The 17908-nt window shown below is 34.1% G+C and overlaps 1 protein-coding gene across 3 annotated transcripts; it reads right to left on the bottom strand.

The window, feature by feature from the left end:
* Positions 1–315: 315 nt before the first annotated feature.
* On the bottom strand, positions 316–16207 carry LOC128189122 (leucine-rich repeat-containing protein 15-like). Of its 3 annotated transcripts, XM_052860594.1 has the most exons (5): positions 16073–16207; positions 15853–15974; positions 12010–12158; positions 9052–9179; positions 316–3070 (listed from the first exon to the last, which is right to left on the bottom strand). In XM_052860594.1, exon 5 carries the CDS (start codon positions 3065–3067, stop codon positions 428–430), a length of 2640 nt encoding a protein of 879 aa, XP_052716554.1. In that variant the 5' UTR covers positions 3068–3070; positions 9052–9179; positions 12010–12158; positions 15853–15974; positions 16073–16207; the 3' UTR covers positions 316–427. The 3 variants fall into 3 exon arrangements, with proteins under 3 accessions (XP_052716554.1, XP_052716553.1, XP_052716555.1); XM_052860593.1 differs by lacking the exons at positions 9052–9179; positions 12010–12158; XM_052860595.1 differs by lacking the exons at positions 12010–12158; positions 15853–15974; positions 16073–16207 and having other exon boundaries at positions 9052–9722.
* Between the last annotated feature and the right edge of the window lie 1701 nt (positions 16208–17908).

The raw sequence follows: 17908 nt of genomic DNA, 5'->3' as shown, positions 1-17908 counted from the left end.
TGCACCGGTACGTTTTTTAAACTCTTTTCATTATATTCATCGCAGGCATATTTGCAATAACTTTGTAAAATACATCGGTACCATCTTAAAATCTCACTTCATTTCATTTATACATTTTGAAAGAAAAATAACATTTTATGATGTAAAAAGAACCTTGGAAGCTGAGGATCGGAGAACATTATATTATTTTTCTACAAAATCTCAATTTCAGACATAACAACTTTATTTTATTCTATAATGCAAGCAGGTACATGTTTGTCTTTTTATAATAATAAACAGCATGAGTATATGAAAAAAAGCACACAAACAATAAAGAAGAATATTCCAACTTTGTATTTCATTGGCACCAAATGTCAAAATCACAGTCTATTTCAAGCCATAAATATAAAAATAATTGCCCTTAGTTGACAACCAGTGAATAAGTTTTTTAAACAATGACCTCCCTCGTTTTCCGTTTACTCGTCAGTGCTTCTATTAATCTCTGTTTAAATACTCTTCTGGCATTGACTTCATCTTCCCATAGTAGAAATTCGTCTCGAGAAACTTTCCTTTGCAGCGATTTTGGAATGGATTGATATGGAACACCAAGAACATTAATCACAATGATATCATCAATGATGTCTTTTAATTTCAACATAACAGCAAGATCAATTTCAAATGTGTGCTGAGCACTAGAAAGATATTTCTTCGTCAAGACGATGATGACTTTTCTGCTCATTTCAATGTTGTCTGAGATGTTGGAAATCATACTGCTTCCAGGAACAGAGTCCCTGTCGTTAAAATACAACCTAAACTCCCCATTAAATGTTTCTTCCGGTGACAGCTCTCCGGAGTCTATACCTGGGAGTAAGTTTTCGAGGATCCACTGGTAATCTTCATCAGCATACGATAGATAGGCGTCATATTTCCATCTATGTTCACTATTAATTGGCTGATAATCAGCTCTGCTTTGTGGAGCCATGCAGGAGTTTTTCAGACGGTAACACCGATAGAGAATCCACCATCGCTTTCTATAGATGAAGACACAGAAGATAAGCATAGCAACAGAAGATGCCACGCTAACACCGATCACAAAATACAGGTTAAACCAAACACAGTTAATTTTAGTCCGATCAAATGACAAGAAAGGTTTCCCCTTCCATGCATCTGGGGAATTGCACACGTAATTTTCGACATTTGCAACATTCACCTTGGTTTGGTTTACCCAATCTCTAAACCATCGAAGGTCGCAAGTGCATGCAAATGGATTGTTGCTCAGGTTCAGCATCTGAAAATTTTGGTTTTGTGAAAGATCTTCCAAGGAAGTTGAATTCACTAACGATATAGAATTGTCACTAAGATCTAGGGTTTTGAGCGCAGAAGTTTGTTTGAATAAAGCATTGTTCCACCCAGAAATTCTATTGCCCTGCATTGTTAATGTTTTTAAGGAGCTAAGATCTCTAAACATCGATGTTGGTAGGTTGTGGAGGAAATTCTTTGAAAGACTAAGTGTTTCTAGTTTGTGTAATCCAGCAAACAAAGTCCCAGAATTGTCACTTCCAATTAGATCTCCAAGATTATTACCATCAAGTAACAAGTATTTCAGTGATTGCAAGTGTTTGAATGACGACAATGGCATTATACTGCAGCCGTTATCAGCCAATGAAAGATACAACAAGGACGTCATTGATGAGAAAATGTCTGGTGAATTTTGAACTGTTTTCAAATTGTTCTTATTTAGTTCGAGGGAAATCAGCCTTCCGAATGGAGCAAACAGTTCTGCGGCTAGACTACTTATACTATTGGAAACCAAATGCAGTTTTTGTAGGCTGACCAAACCATTGAAAGCCAATTTGTTTACCTCAGAAATTTTGTTGGCACCCAGGTAAAGGTTTTTCAACGATACTAGATTCACGAATGAATTTTCACCAAGAGCAATGATTTGATTTCCATTGAGATATAGTATATTCAGCGATGATGGAAGATTTGTGGGAACTTTGTCCAAATAGTTGTCTGCAAGGTTCAAATTGGTGAGAAAGTGGAGTCCTGCAAAAGTGTCGTTGGCAATTGTCTGAATCTTGCAGCCCTTCAAGTCGATCTGCTCTAGCCTTTTTAAAGTGGCAAATGCACGACTAGGAAGTTGATTGATTTTGTTATTACTCATAAGCAATTGCTTCAGTACTGTTCCATTAAGAAGTGCAAATGTGGAAGAGGGCAATTGTCCTCCAAGTTGAAGTCTTGCTATATTAAGTGAGCTGAGTGAGGAGGATTTGAGACCTTCTAATCCAATTTTAAGTTTAGGGGCCGTTAAATGATTTTGGCTGATTGTAAGAGACACCAGTTTTGTTAAAGGCAGAAAGGCTTCCTTGGAAATGTCAGTTATTTTATTTCTCGATAACTCCAACTTTCTGACGGGACAATTTTGCAGACTCTGAAAAGTTTCCTTAGTGAGATTTTCTATGAAATTTGTGCTAAGACCAATTGTTGACAGCAGTGTGCAGTTTTCATAGCTAGTTGGAAATGTTGCGTTTTTTACTTTGTTTCCTTGTATGCTGAGCTGCTGTAGTCCAGTTAGAAATGATATCGCTGGAATGTGATCTAAATAGTTTTGTCCTAAATGCAAGAAAGACATCTTAAAACATTCAACAAATGAAAGCGGATTAATATGTGTGATCATGTTATTAGTGAAATATGTAATATTGAGGTTTGTCATGTTGAAAAATGCATTTTCTTCCAACGAACTGATGCGATTATTGTCAAGTCGTATCACTTTTAAATTCGGTACACATGTTCCGGTAAATGTCAAACTCTTTATAAAGGAAAGTTTGTTATTCTGTAGATAAAGTTCCTGCAATTCGGAAAGCCCACAGAGAGAGTTCGGCTCTAGATCAGCAATTTCGTTGTGCTGCAGATACAATTTTTCGACCGTTTTTGGCAGGTCTGTAGGTATTTTCATCAACCTTTTGCCTTCGCAATTCACCGACGTGAGTAATTTATTGCAAAAGCAATACGCGGGACATGTATCTGCCCATGCAACACCAGCTTGCAACAGGCATATGCCAACTAGAAGTACTGGAGTAGTATGCATCTTCTGAAAAACAAACAGACAAAAAATATTAAAATGACTATATTTGACTGTTATTGTGCAGGATTTTGTGCGTTATATTATTAATAATTTGACGTTTCACAAACTCTAGGCCCTTTAAAAATGTTCCGTCTTTCATTAGTCTTTAGTTATTTGTCTCTAAACTTTGCTACACGTCTGATGAATATTAATGTGGTCCGCCATATATAACGCCACTGCGCATGAGTACGGGAAAACACAACATTGAAACAGATTGAAGAACAGTTTGTTTACAAAATACCGAATTGCAAAACCCCTACAACTTCATGATAGAAACTTTTAAAGTTTAATTCGGCTTTAATTCCTACTCCATCAATCTACATGGTCTCCGATGACAATCTTCCCTATGTTCCTATCCTTGTCAGTCTGTCTCTTTTTTCTTTCATTGCCAAACATGTCAAACTTAACGGTATACCTATCTTTTCTCGTCGTCGCCATCGTTGTTGAGAGACCGACATGGATGTCACGTAACCCTTTTAAGGCGGGGTTATTCAAATCTTTTGTATTTTTTTTTTACCGTGCCGGTAAAAGATAATTTTTTTTTAATTCTTGTATCTTTGTTATGCGAGGCCCTTTTAAGGCGTAATTTGTGTGCAAGTCCTATCTTTAAGTAAAGAAATGAAGCATATAATTAGATCCTATTATTGTCATTTATTAAAAATACCCGACATATACCTTTAAACACAACTGTGACTGGGCGAATTTAAGATATGGCGAAACTGTTTGCAAGTGTAAAAGGGTAAAAATTACATGGGGCAAAAATAACCCTGTAGTAAACTTAAAGGGTTTTTTTGTTTGTTCATACTAAACATATTAAATTGTCCACTTGGATTGCTTGTTGTATATTTAGGAGTTCAAAATTTATTTTTTGAAAAACATGCATTTTCTCCTTATATGATCAAAGATACTGCGGGTCCCAAAGTATGCATTCTCGCAAGCCATGGGTGGCGACGCGATAGCCAAGGTCGAAGATCCTTGGTGTTTTTGAACGCCGTCGTGAATAGAAATACGCCGAAAATTGTCACCCTTGGCTAGTTTCATCAATGAATTTTAAGTGTAAAGTTCCTATCGCGAATTTTCCGTGAAGTTGATCGTGAAGTTGTGGTTAGCCCGGTAGCATGCCATTCGGCTTTCTACTAAAATACTACCCAACATACACGAACGTATCTTGTATTTAATTTGTGTTGTAAAATGTAAATTGTAAGGTAAAAAATTCTTAAAATCCATATGGTGAACTCAGGGAAAGCTCAATTCGTTACACTCGCTCAAGTTTAAGCAGAATAAAAAAAAACTCCAAAACGAAACAAAAGTTCAACAAGTTGTATTTAAGTTCGTGAAATAAACGGTACATGGTATTCCAATGAAAACCGATTCTCGGAGTTCCGAGAGAACAGCTTAATAACGTGCGGAGATTCCAGCACGGACAGTCCGATATAATTCTGTGCACAAAATCGATACTAACGTGCGGAAATCCAGCACAGCTAGCCCGATATCACACACACTCCACTAGCGTGCGGAGTTTCAGCACAGTTAGCCCAACATAACACTCTATGCTAACGTGCGGGGTTCCAGTACGGTTAGCCCAACCGTTCTCCTCCAGATCTTAAACAATTCTCTCTTACATTTTTTTTTACAGGCATCTCTTTTTTTATGACAAAGGGATAGTAATGGCATGCCAGAAAAGTAAACATTCACACATATGGTTGTTGCGATAATTTCACACTTCTATTGTCCAAAAATTATTTAATTTGCCTGGAGATTAAATAAAGAAGATATCAAAGACTTGTGTCAAGAGGATTAAAATTTTTGTCACATGAAAGAATCTCCGTTTGTTTGTTTGATTATTTATTATTTCCTTTTTTACAAACTAAATTGCGTAATTAATCTGAGAGAAAAAAAATTAAACTTAAGACAGTTCTCAAAGCAGCTTGTAAATTTGAAATCGATAACCTGTTACATTAAAGGTTTAATGTAACACTAGCAAAGTTGCAAAAGTAAATTGTGCAGCGCATCTCCAATATATATTAACGACAGCACGTATCGGATATACTCGTACCATTGTACTCTCTGAAAGAATCGCTTGTTTGCATTTTAGATCGCATGACTCAAGAGGATTGGTTGTTGATGACTTTAAGGGGGGGGGGGGTTCAAAGTTGCGTGTAAACCCCATGCACCCTATTTTTAAACAACTACATTTACATAGAAAATACGACTTTATTTACAAACAAGTGGGTTGAGAAGAAAGTAAATTCTCAGAATAGAATTTTAATTATAACTAGAGCAAAGCTCGTTGCAAAGTAACGAGTGGGTTTTCCGCTAATGTCGAAAGCAACGCTAGAAGTACGTCTAAGAAGCAGAGTTCTTAATCTAGTAACAAAGAAACCTAGGTACAAAAAGATAAAAAAAACGAATGATTTTTGGTACAACTTAACATAATCCGAATGGTTTTAAGCACGACTTAACCAAAAACCCTTAACCATTTCAAGAACGACTTAACAAAAAAAAAACAATGTGTTTAAGTACGATTTAACAAATTTGACTTCATTTTAGGTACAAGTTAACTTTACCTTGAACTAACATCTTTTTTCTTAACCCAGAATGCAAAATTAAAATTTACGTAAAAAATCAATTTTGTTTAAAACATAATTCTGAGCAACTTTTCCTCTTCACTGCTTTTCAAAGGGTTGACCTTTCGTACTGTGTGCTCGTTGCGTCATTAATTGTCAGAAACTTATCGATGTAATGTTTACTTTACTGTACCTCTGTGAATATTTTATATGTAAAATTACTATGAACCAGACAACATTGAAATGGTGAACATTTCAAAGGGCCCCGCTTATGTTATTTCAGAGAATTTTGCTTTGACCTTGACCTTTAACTTGAAATTTTTCCAGCTGGCATAGAACTTTTATTTCAATTTCATTCCCCCTAACATACATGCATTTTTGTTCAATCTGACCAAGATTAAGCATATTTGGAAAATAATCTACTGTCTAAAACTAATTTTGAAAAGATCTGCTATGACCTTCACATTGACAGACTTGGTTCAAGGTCACTGCACGCCATTAACCAATAAACTCTGTAAAGGTAAAATATTAGCCAAATAGGGGCTAAAAGGAGAGTATATCTATGCTCTTAAAATATGGATTTTTGTGTGTTCTGATATGACCTTGAGTCTTCATCTACAAATATCATTCGAGGTCATTGCATATATTTTGATCAAAGGCATCATGTGGGTGAAGTATGAGGCTGAATGGAGCAAAGGGAGAGAAGATATACTCCAGACAAGGATTTATAAAAATATAATTCTGCTATGACCTTCACAGTTTCTTTTCACTGAAAATAGGTTCAAGGTCACTACACACCCTTTACTCAAAAGCTCTGCTTATGTGAAGTCTGAGCCAAATAGGGGTTAGTAGAAAGTATATATGCTCTCAAAAAAGGATTTTTGCATGATCCGATATGATCTTCACCCGTTACCTAGAAATTTCATGCAAGGTCACTGCACATCATTTAACCATCGAGACACTCTGCGAGTATTAGCCAGATTGGACCAAAGGGAAAAAAGATATGCCCCGGACAAGGATTTTATATATATAATTCTGCTATGACCTTAACCTTATACCTAAAAACATGGTTCAAGGTCACTGCGCATCCTTCAACCAAAGGAACCCTGTGGATGAGGTATGAGCCAGATTGGGCCAAGGGGAGAGAAACTATGCTCCAGTCAAGCAATCTCGGATGGACAGACGGACAAATTGATCACTAGAAGGCGCCCGCATAAACATGCCTTTTCATCTAATTTAAAATAGTATCCATGCTATCTGCCCTTGGTGAATAGTCGTCAAAACCATTCATCAGCAGAATTTGATTTCCCTCCTTTTTAAGGTGGTATGGGACATCTGTCGATATTAATGTGGATTAAAGTACTACCGTATATAATCGAAAAATTTTCACCGGTTTAGAATTTTCAAATTTTACAATATTTAACCAAAAAATAGCTTTTAAAAATATTTGAAAAGGTAAAAATTGTAAAAACCCCAGCGGGATTCGAACTCATGACTTACAGGTTCCTAGTAAACCCTCTAACCCACTGCGTTAAGGAGTAAGGTGACCATTTTTGAAAAGAAACTACATGTTCTTATATAATTACACTTTATTTTATTGTTTATTTCGATAAACAATACGTCACAACATGGAAGTGTCCCATATCACCTTAAACTCGGAACACCTCTGACCTAATAAGATCGCAGCATTAAATACAAAGTTTGATTTAACTCTAATTTGTTTATCATCAAGAAATTCTGCATTGCTGACAAATAAAGTTTTCTTCTGTATAATGAAATACCAATTAACTGACTATTCGGACAATAGCAAGTTTATTGTCCCACTCCACAGCAACTATTTCCCTTGGCTTTGCCTCATTAAATAGTTGCTGTCTTGGGGGACAATAAACTTGCTATTGTCCTCATACCCAGTAAATACTAAATAGGCATATAATATCCCATCCACCTACATTTCATGTTATATAACCTCCCGTTTGTAACCTTCAATTTCACTGTAAAGTCAACACATCTGTCATAGCCGCAAGTTTCACAATTTATTTCTGCTTCTCATGTACTTAAAATTAGGGGCCTTAATATTGCTTACCAATTCCAACAAGAGACATCCCTCTAACTATTGATAATCATTAAAATTCATTTCATGAATCTACGCAACAATGATAAACCTTCAAGTACAGTCACTCTCAATTTTACAAAAATATTGACGATATCCGAAACTGTTCCTTGTACCTTTAACTTAGTACACTAACATTTTTATGAAAAGACGGTTTGTCTTAGAATAAGAAAGCTAAAGCAATTCTGAGAAAAAGAATACTACATATTGCCAATTCCATTGAGGTTTAATAAAAATATGGCCATTTAAGTGAACCCCCCATTTCCAATTTCCTTTAGTAAACACAGATTTTACAGGGTTCTCCATAGTAAAACATCTTTACCTGACCTTTTAGAGGTCAACTGTTGTTCAACCACCTTTAAAAAGAAACCTTATACAATACAACATATGCCTACATGATATAATCATGATAAAAGCTTCACATCACTTAGAAATACCCTTACATGTATACCCCCCCCCCCCCCCAATCTTTTGATTTTCATAAAAAGTCATGGTTTGAAATGTTTTACCTAATTTTATGAAACGTGTGGCAATTTCCTTGAGTAATTTCTCACACATATTTGAAAACAATCATCAATGATTCTAAAATTTGATCTTTATTTGTTTATTGTATGATTTGTACCATTTTAATTAACAAATAGACAGCTGTCCTGCTTGTGATTTCTTGTTTTCATGAAAAAAGTAAGCTAACAATCATATTTAGTGAATATCTAATCTATTCTGATTTCTAGTCTCCTTCTAACCATGCTAAAACAGTAAGTTACAACCTACAAGTTAGACATCTGCCTTAAATTAGAATTAAATTCAAACACACCCAGGTAGCTGAAGACAGAGTTGATTTCAATGAAAAATGTTCAAATTTGACATGTTTTTCTACTTTTTTTCTGCATATATACCTTAGAAAGGTAGAAATACATGTAGGTTGTTTCTTGTTCATTTCAAAAGTAATTATCATAGCAGATGCTATTTCAAAGTCAAATGTACATTTACATATCCTACATGTAATCTTAATGCAGACAATTAAATAGAGGGGGGGGGGGGGGATTTTTCAATTATGTAAACACATCTAAATATCTTTATGAAATAAAAAATAAAGGAAACATAATTGCATACTTTTATTGAAAAACAAATTTTCACAGCAATTATGAATTTCTTTAAACAGCCTTAATTTTGTTTTCATAATTTCTTATCAAACACAAACCACAACATGGTATGATGCTTTCTTCAAGTTCCATTATTGTTCATGCATTATTGGATTTAATTTGAATTACCGGTAAATAGTCTGTAGAACACAAGGAATATGCATGTGGATAGAGGTGACAGGTTAATCTCAGGAGCTGACCCACAAGAATCAACAGGTACCGGTAAAAGCCATGTGGTAACAAGAGGCTGTTTTGAGCTGAAATAAAAAAAAAAAATAATTAGCTGTGTTTACATACATGTACTAGTAATAGCTGTGTTTACATTAACATATGCATAGTATTTCTGTAAAAAATACACTGACCATGCAGTGTAATAAGTATGACATATCCCAATACATGATATAACATTTAGGCAGTACAAGATCAAAAAATTGCATATCAAGTCATAATATAATATTAAGAAATTTTCATAGGTATAAACACTTATCAAATTGAGAGAGAGAGAGAGTTTGAGAGAGAGAGAGAGAGTTTATTACGGTACCGTACTTGTAGTGCAACAGTCAATATTTCAATTCGTAAATTACAAATGAATATTACCCACCGAACAGCGTCAAAGTACATGTACTGGTATTAGCTTCTGGTATACCATTTTTTATCAATTCTACTGTGTTTTGTTTTTTTTGGCAAATAAATTTAGCGAGGGTTTTTGTTTATTTTCTTATAAATTACATGTTTTAAAAACAATACTATGTGTAATAAGCATAAAACATGTATGAGTAAACTTAATGAAGAATTTTTAATAGATTATTTTTCACAAAATGTGTTACATTACATGTATGTCAATCTTTATAAAACTAGCGTATATTTCGTGCGCCATAAATTGCAAGTTTTTGGTAAATATCATTTACTTGCATGATAGGTATATATGGTCTAACCAAAATTTTTCTTCATAAAGCTACAGCTGTATGTACCACATATATGTTTTGTCACAAGTATACATTTAAAAAAAAAATACCCAAATTCCAACAGTTGAAATAAACTCAACTCATTCTCTGATAAGTTCATTGTGTTTTGTGCGTGCATATCTTATTTGTCTGCTGCAACAGCAGCCTATCAGTGGTAAGCTGAATCCACAAAAAGAAAGTTTGTGTTTTAGGAGCGGGTAAATTGTTTATGCGACACTGTCAAGAAAACCACACCAAATAATAACAAGAAACATAAATATTCACTTAAGGTAGCTCCATACTCATAAAATTCTCTGAGGAAAGTTGAAAAACCGAACTGATTTCAACTTAATAGACTTAAATGTCATCAATTGTTAGAAAAAATATACATGTCATCACACTTTTTGAGATGCCAGATAAACATAAACTAAAGCATATTTTAGCATTAGGAAATGTATTTTTTTTTCTGTTAAAAGTAAAATCTTGTAGGCAGAAATTTGTTTTTCTTGTTTAATTTTAAAGTCAACTTTATCAGAAAACTAAAATTACAAAAATATTTTAAAATTAATCGTTGGAATAAGAAAAACTATGGCATTTAGACATACAACTGAGAGAAAAGTAAGAAAAAGAGTTATTTCCCCTTTGCATAGATAAAATATATAAAAATTTGGAAATTTCGTATAAAATTAAGTGCGAAAATATCTTTAACCTACCAATAATTCTAATTACATCCATGTGATTATATTCACATAAAATAAATAAAACTATCTTGCACAATTTTTAAAGAATTCAAAGTTTTACAAAAAAGTGTGACGTCACAGAACACTGGATCTACTTTAAATGTATTGTGTTGTAAAGTAAAGGTTTTTAACACTTATTGCATCTTGCAAAACATGTGATACCCTTAATCATCTGTCATATATCTGATATACATGTATATGTAAAAGATGGGAGAAATAACGATAGAACAAACTGGGATTCGAACCTGGCCCTCTGAATCTCTAGTCAAGTGCTCTACCAACTGAGCTACATGTATCTGGCACCGGTATTCAAACCAGTCTGACCGTCACATTCCTCCCCCCTTAAATGATCTTCACCCTCGAAGATCACCCCTGGCAGGATCGAGTTAACCTGTTAGTTCCAGGGGTTGGTCACAACACCAATATTGTAACAGGATGGTAGAAATAATGAAGGACCAAATCGGGATTTGAACCTGGGCCCCCTGAATCTCTAGTCAGGTTCTCTACCAACTGAGCTATCTGGCACTGGTATTCAAACCGGTCTGATCGTCACATATATAAAGAATTATTTTAAACAATGTTGTTCAATAAAAAATAACACTCGCAACCTTCAGTTTTTGTCTGTAATTAATCAATATTGGCGTGCGATCAGTTCTCGCCGAGTACCATTTCTCACCAGTGCATTGTTACGTCATTTTATCAACACATAAAATTACATACGAAAATATGATGTAACAGTGCACCAGCGAGAAATGGTCCTCGGCGAGAACTGCTCGCACGCCAGTACTGCCAGTAGTCAGATTAAAAAAAGAGAATAAAAAATTACTATAACATTTAAAACATTAACAAAGACAATTTAAGTACACATCATAACTGCTAAACAAGAAAAATTATGTGAACTGGTAGAATGGTACGCATAGTTCTAACTTGTAACCTACATGTAGAAGTACATGTACCGGGTACCCGTTGGTCTGCTAAACCTTTCTAATGATACAATGATCGGCATCATAAAGATATTAAAGTCATGTTTTAACTCTGAAGTCTGAAGTATACAATTTTATTTACTTGAAGTTATGTCTACAGGGTATTCATGACTACATTTGGAGTCTTCTGCACAAGAATATATGATATGTTTCTAATTAGACCCTGCTTTGAATTTTGAGTTGAAAATTCACAATCTGTTATTTTTTTAAATAGATAAATTCAGTTACCCTTTCCAGTCCCCCATGAACCTCGAGCGAGTCTAAACATCCATGAAACATGTAAAAATTACACGTTAGTAAACAAACACCCACATCATAACAAAAACATCTAACAGTATGCACGTACTTACATGTACATCTATACTATATACTAAATTTTAACCAGTTAACAAGAAACTTTAAAAGGAGTAAAAGCCTCACCTTCTTCAGTAACATCCACATAAATCACACACTTTAATGTCCATCTTTTCTCCTTTATTAAGTACTCGTAGCTTATCAACCGCCGATCGTCGACAGAAGTGTGACTGTCAGAATTTCCTCGTAAACGATTCACACGAGAAAATATCCTCCTTAAACAAATATGTAGTATTGTTCCCTGTGCATGTTCATATGTTTCACAGTAAATTGAAAATGCATGTATACACCGAAAGAATACACAACTTCTCTTCTGCATTACGGCTCTCTCTTTTCTACAATGCCGTTCGTTACTGTTTACATTCGGCGCGCGCGCGGGGGTTACATACAGGGGCGCCCCGACAAATAGTTGCACATAGAACGTTTAAATAATGTGTGTTCATTTAATTCATAAATGATATAGATGAAAAAAATGAAATTGAATCACAACAATTTATCTAAGACGCAACACAACGTAATGCAGTATATGCCTGGGCCTTAAAGTGGCATTTGTTCGCTTGTGTGTCTATGTAGACATATTAACTCGTTCATGTACGATTCTCACATATTTGTTTTATGAAATTTGAAAAAAAATATAGCACAGAACTTGTTTAATTTGATACCAAATGACATTATTCAATATATTAACAATAACTGAATTCGTTTTTTTCATTAAATGATAATGATTTTTGCTATCAGAAAAATACGTGTATGAGCTGCTGACCCCTAATTATAGGGGCCAGCCCTTTTTTCTTAATTTTAAATGAAAGCTCTCGTTATTCTAAACAACTTTTGCTCTATATGTATTAACAAAATATTTTTAGTTTAAAGGTTATTATACAAAGAACAACAAAATTTCAGACCCCCCAAAACCTTATATTTTACCGGCAAATAGCTTAAAAACTAAAAAACATTTTGCCAAACTTTTCATGCCAGCAAAACTATAAAATGTTACCAACAATTCTGCTATATTTCATGCAACTATCTTATGTAGTTCCCGAGATCAACTCTGGACAAAAGACCCCCCAATTTCAATTAAGGTCAAGATCTAGTAAATGAAAGATGCCTACATGTTTATGAAATTCAAGATATAAATTCTTTTAATGATGCTTCATAACAATATCTTGTTTCATAGGCTGTACCGGGGCTTAAATTTTTGGTAGACACAATGAAAAATCATGTTTAAACAACCATTTTCTATGAAATATGAAGGATAAAAGTAGCAAATCTTGTAGTTTTGTCCATTTTTTACTAATAAAATATATCTAGAATGCCTACAGTCTCTCCAAAAACGGCATCTAACAAGCTCTTGGCCTCCTCTTTAAAATGATGTCAAATTAAATATAGGTACCGGGATTACTTTTCCCATGATTAAATGTAGAATGTAAAAATATTGTTTTATTTTCTACATAATTCCTTTAAAGCAGTAAAATACGGGAAAAGATTCATCAAATCAATTATGACGTCATAATGGTTCTAGCACCAAAAAGACTGTATGGGATCATTTACTAGATCCTGACCTTAAAGGGCAATAACTCATAACCGGAAGTGAATTTTAAAAAATTGAAAAAAAAGTCTCGAGATATTAACATTGTCTACATACCCTGAAAGTTTCATAACAATCAGACAACAAATGTACGAGAAATGGCCTACACAAAATTTGCGGATAAAAAAAAAATAATAATAAGAAACAGTAGAATAACAGAAGGGTTTTCCGTTGAAAAACCCTAATTACCATGAGCAGTCACTAGGACAAGAGCAAACAAGCAAATTCAAACGTGGCCTAATATCAAAGTCTTTAAAAAAAGAACATCTATTTCGGGGCATGGAGAAGCTGACCTCGATCTATTGATGTTGCATAATAGTAGCTAGGAAGACGGCTTGATTTATAAACAATGTTACGTTATAATGCGACCTCAATAGCAAGTTATGATGGCATTTGATGTTTTTCAGTCGCATTAAATTATTTTAATACAACTCTTTCTTTGTATACGTGTTAATGCTCTTTGTAGAGCCCTACTCAGTTTTCTGAAGAAGAAGATACATTAACATTTAATAATTACGTAAAAAATATAAAACTAGACAAGGAATTTACGAACGGCTTTCCCCAAATTTATTTCGAAAAAAAATTTGTTGACGGTTTATAATGATGAAATTATGGTGTACAGATTCAAAATATTCTATATTTTGTGAAAATACCGTACTTTTTTAATTATTTTACATCAAACTGATCATGTTGATTGCTTCTAGCTATCAATATATCATTATTGCCGATCATTCCTTTAAAAGGAATACTTGTCAATAATTTTACTGATAACAAGTTCTACTAAACCGGAGAGCATTTTGATAATAAGCCCAGAATTATTTCTTATTTATAGGAATCGTTTATAGAGCTTGAAAAACTTATGTAACAATAAGATCTCGCAGACATCTTTGTTCAGTCTTGGATAATTTCCAAAACCGCTGTCTACACAACTTATTGCAGAGCACTATCGATTTGCCTACAGATAAAGAACGATGGAAAAATAGCTCGGGAAAACCGGTTTTGTTTTAGGGTTTTTACATGTAAATATCTAATCTATCATTATACATATTAAAGAAAAACACTTCATCAAAACAAATATTTACTTTTCAGCGAAAATAAATAGATCTGGACCATTATTGAGCAGCCACAAACATACGTGTATCTAGTAGAGGAATTGATTCTTCATGAAAAATTCCTTATTAAATTCACATAAATTGACAAAAATAAGCAAAGGACCCACCTCTCCGAATAATTCATCTGCCCACCCCCCCCCCCCCCCCACCCCACCCCAACCACTTAAAGCTGAACACCGCTCGTAAATAGGCATTGTCCGCCATATTTCTCTTTAAAGCTGAACACCGCTCGTAAATAGCCACTGTCCGCCATATTTCTCTTTTATCACTGCTGTCCCTACAACCCTTATATAAGGGACAGACCTCTAAACAGTTCAAAGTACTTCGCTGTAGAGGTCTCACCTGTGTGGACGTACATTTTGCCTCGTCGTGTTACTCGGTCGCGATGAAATTATCAAATTTTACGCACCTTTTTGAAGCCAGGAGAATACTTACATCAAATAAATTGGTCAATGCATTATTTACGAACAGAAAATGAACATAAGTTAGGAAAAAATGCATAAAATCTAAAGACCACGAAAGGAATACTACATGTCTGCCACGAGGTTCAGGTGTGCAATCGGGTGTAACGAAATCAAAGGGTTTATATACCAGGTATCTGTGTGACGGTGCCTATTTACGAGCGGTGTTCAGCTTTAATCACTGCTGTCCCTACAACCCTTATATAAGGGACAGACCTCTAAACAGTTCAAAGTACTTCGCTGTAGAGGTCTCACCTGTGTGGACGTACATTTTGCCTCGCCGTGTTACCCGGTCGCGATGAAATTATCAAATTTTACGCACTTTTTGAAGCCAGGAGAATACTTACATCAAATAAATTGGTCAATGCATTATTTACGAACAGAAAATGAACATAAGATAAGAAAAAAATGCATAAAATCTAAAGACCACGAAAGGAATACTACATGTCGGCCACGAGGTTCAGGTGTGCAATCGGGTATAACGAAATCGAAGGGTTTATATACCAGGTATCTTTGTGACGGTGCTTATTTACGAGCGGTGTTCAGCTTTAACAAAAGAAAATGGATCCACGCAGAGATAATCAGAGAGATCGAGTTAGAGAGAATATCTTTTGTAAAATACTTTGAAAACTTGTAAACTGTAAATCATATTATATAAATTAAGAGACAGTTATTAAATATAACAATTAAATAGCAAATTATTTATTTCAAAAAAAAAAAAAAAAAAAATATTTAAAAAAAAAACACTTACCATTTTTGATGTACTAGATTCACAAATCTTGTCAATATGTGCTCTCGATCTTTATTTTGTGGTCCGTAGCCGGATAATTTATATCATCAGCAGCACTGCAGGTAATAAACGTGCTGGCGGTGCTGTATATAAAAAAAACCAAATTGGCAATGACGTATACAGTATAATATCTGAAAACTTCATTATATAGAATCCTCACTCGTAATGTCTCAACACCTACCTTGAGATTGAGTCCTTGGAAACTGTTTAACACAATTAAAATTGGCTCCTTTTTAGTCGGTGTTGCAATGAGTCAAACGGGAAATCCTGACCTAATTTAATAACAGCTGCCGTTTTCTGAAAATATATCTACAGGTATTTTCAAAATATAATGAATGCATTTTTATAAGATTATTATAATACTTCAAAGAATGAGTTATCAAACAAATTTTGTGATCTAGCTGAAGAATACTTTTTTTTTTTACAAAAATTTTAAAATTTTTTTAAAAGATACTGAAAATAAACATTTATAAATGTTCCACAGGAAATTTGAAGCCATGTTTTGCTTTATTTTAGATACACTCTGTATTTTTCCACGTACCGTCTCTACTTTCATTTTATTCGCTACTGTACGGAAGCCGGTTAATACAATACAAAATAAAAATATCTAGCCGCCAGATGTCACCACTAAATTGCGCTCACCAGATAAAATTTCGGTAACTGTCCCACGGGTTCAATTGCTTCATGTAGTGTATTGGATTCTTCAACACGTTTTAATTATACTGAAAAGCCAGTGTTTAAATTTTTTTTTCATCTAGCACCAACCGGATTTCGTACTAATGCTCTAAAAATATGTGGGCTACCAAATGTAAATAAAGGCCAACTGGAAAGACCTAAATATTATCAACAGGAAAACCTGAATTTAATATTGAATGCATCGACAATATGGTATATAAAAAATTGGGGTTTTTTATTTGATCTAAGCCATTTGTGGAGTAATTTCTGTGTATAAATAGAATTTTTAATTTTCATCGTATACAGTTAAACATTAATGTATTTCTGTATACAACTCGCATGGAAAACTTTTCAAATCGAAAGTGTAGATGCTTTTAAAATAAAATGAAGAAGAACAAATATTGCAACCTTTGACTTGCAATATAACTACGGCATTCATTTCATAACTATGCTGAAGTTACATGTAGCAGCCATTTACAGCCATGTTAAGCCCGTGGTAATTATTCATCAAAGAACTGAAAGTACAAAGCTGTCAAATTATTTCATTGATAACTTATGACAATTGATGCAGAGATATTTTGCACTTCAAATGACGAATTCGGTGACAGACATGTAGATAGCTGTGCATGGTGCCGAGGAAGTGGCATTTCAGGTTTACATGTCATGCCTGGTCCAGGATTTTTTTTCTGGGGGAGGGGGATAGGTCCGAGACCTTTTTTTCCGTAAATTTCATAATTTGAATTTTTCTGAACCCCAGCCCTAGATCCGCGCAACCCTGTTTCGATATTTGATTTCATAATATATAATAACTAACGTTTTGTATTTTCTGAGAGAAAGCTAATTTAAAATTGATCAGCACACTTTAAAACACGCTCACTAGAACATCCCAGGTTGAAAATTATGTACAAATATTTTTATCTTAATCAACTGTTTTAAAACAAAAATATTTAAGAAGACATCTAGCTGTTTTAAAACTTGTTTCGGTAATAAAAACACTCCTTAACTATACTTAGTGCAATAAAATAATTTTATATTAAGTTTATTTTCATATTTTCAGTAGCCTTACGACGAATTTAATGAAATTTTTCTTTTTATAATGAAACATACATTGCATAACAAATAACTTTTCAAGAAAGACTTACTTTAAACGACCCACTTAATCAAATAAAACACTTTACAAAAGTTATGTCCCTTGGCCGCCATCTTTGGGGAAAAACCCATATATTTCTCACAGTAGCGTTTGTAGTTTAGAGGGTTGTAACTTCGTCATTTGACATTAAAAATCCGTTTCCGCTGTGAATTTCAATTGCCCCAAGTTAGGGCAACCCACACATCGAAGGAA

Source organism: Crassostrea angulata, chromosome 6 (genome assembly GCF_025612915.1).
Source record: "Crassostrea angulata isolate pt1a10 chromosome 6, ASM2561291v2, whole genome shotgun sequence".
Classification (NCBI taxonomy): domain Eukaryota; kingdom Metazoa; phylum Mollusca; class Bivalvia; order Ostreida; family Ostreidae; genus Magallana; species Magallana angulata.
This window is presented reverse-complemented; position numbering and strand designations above follow the sequence as displayed.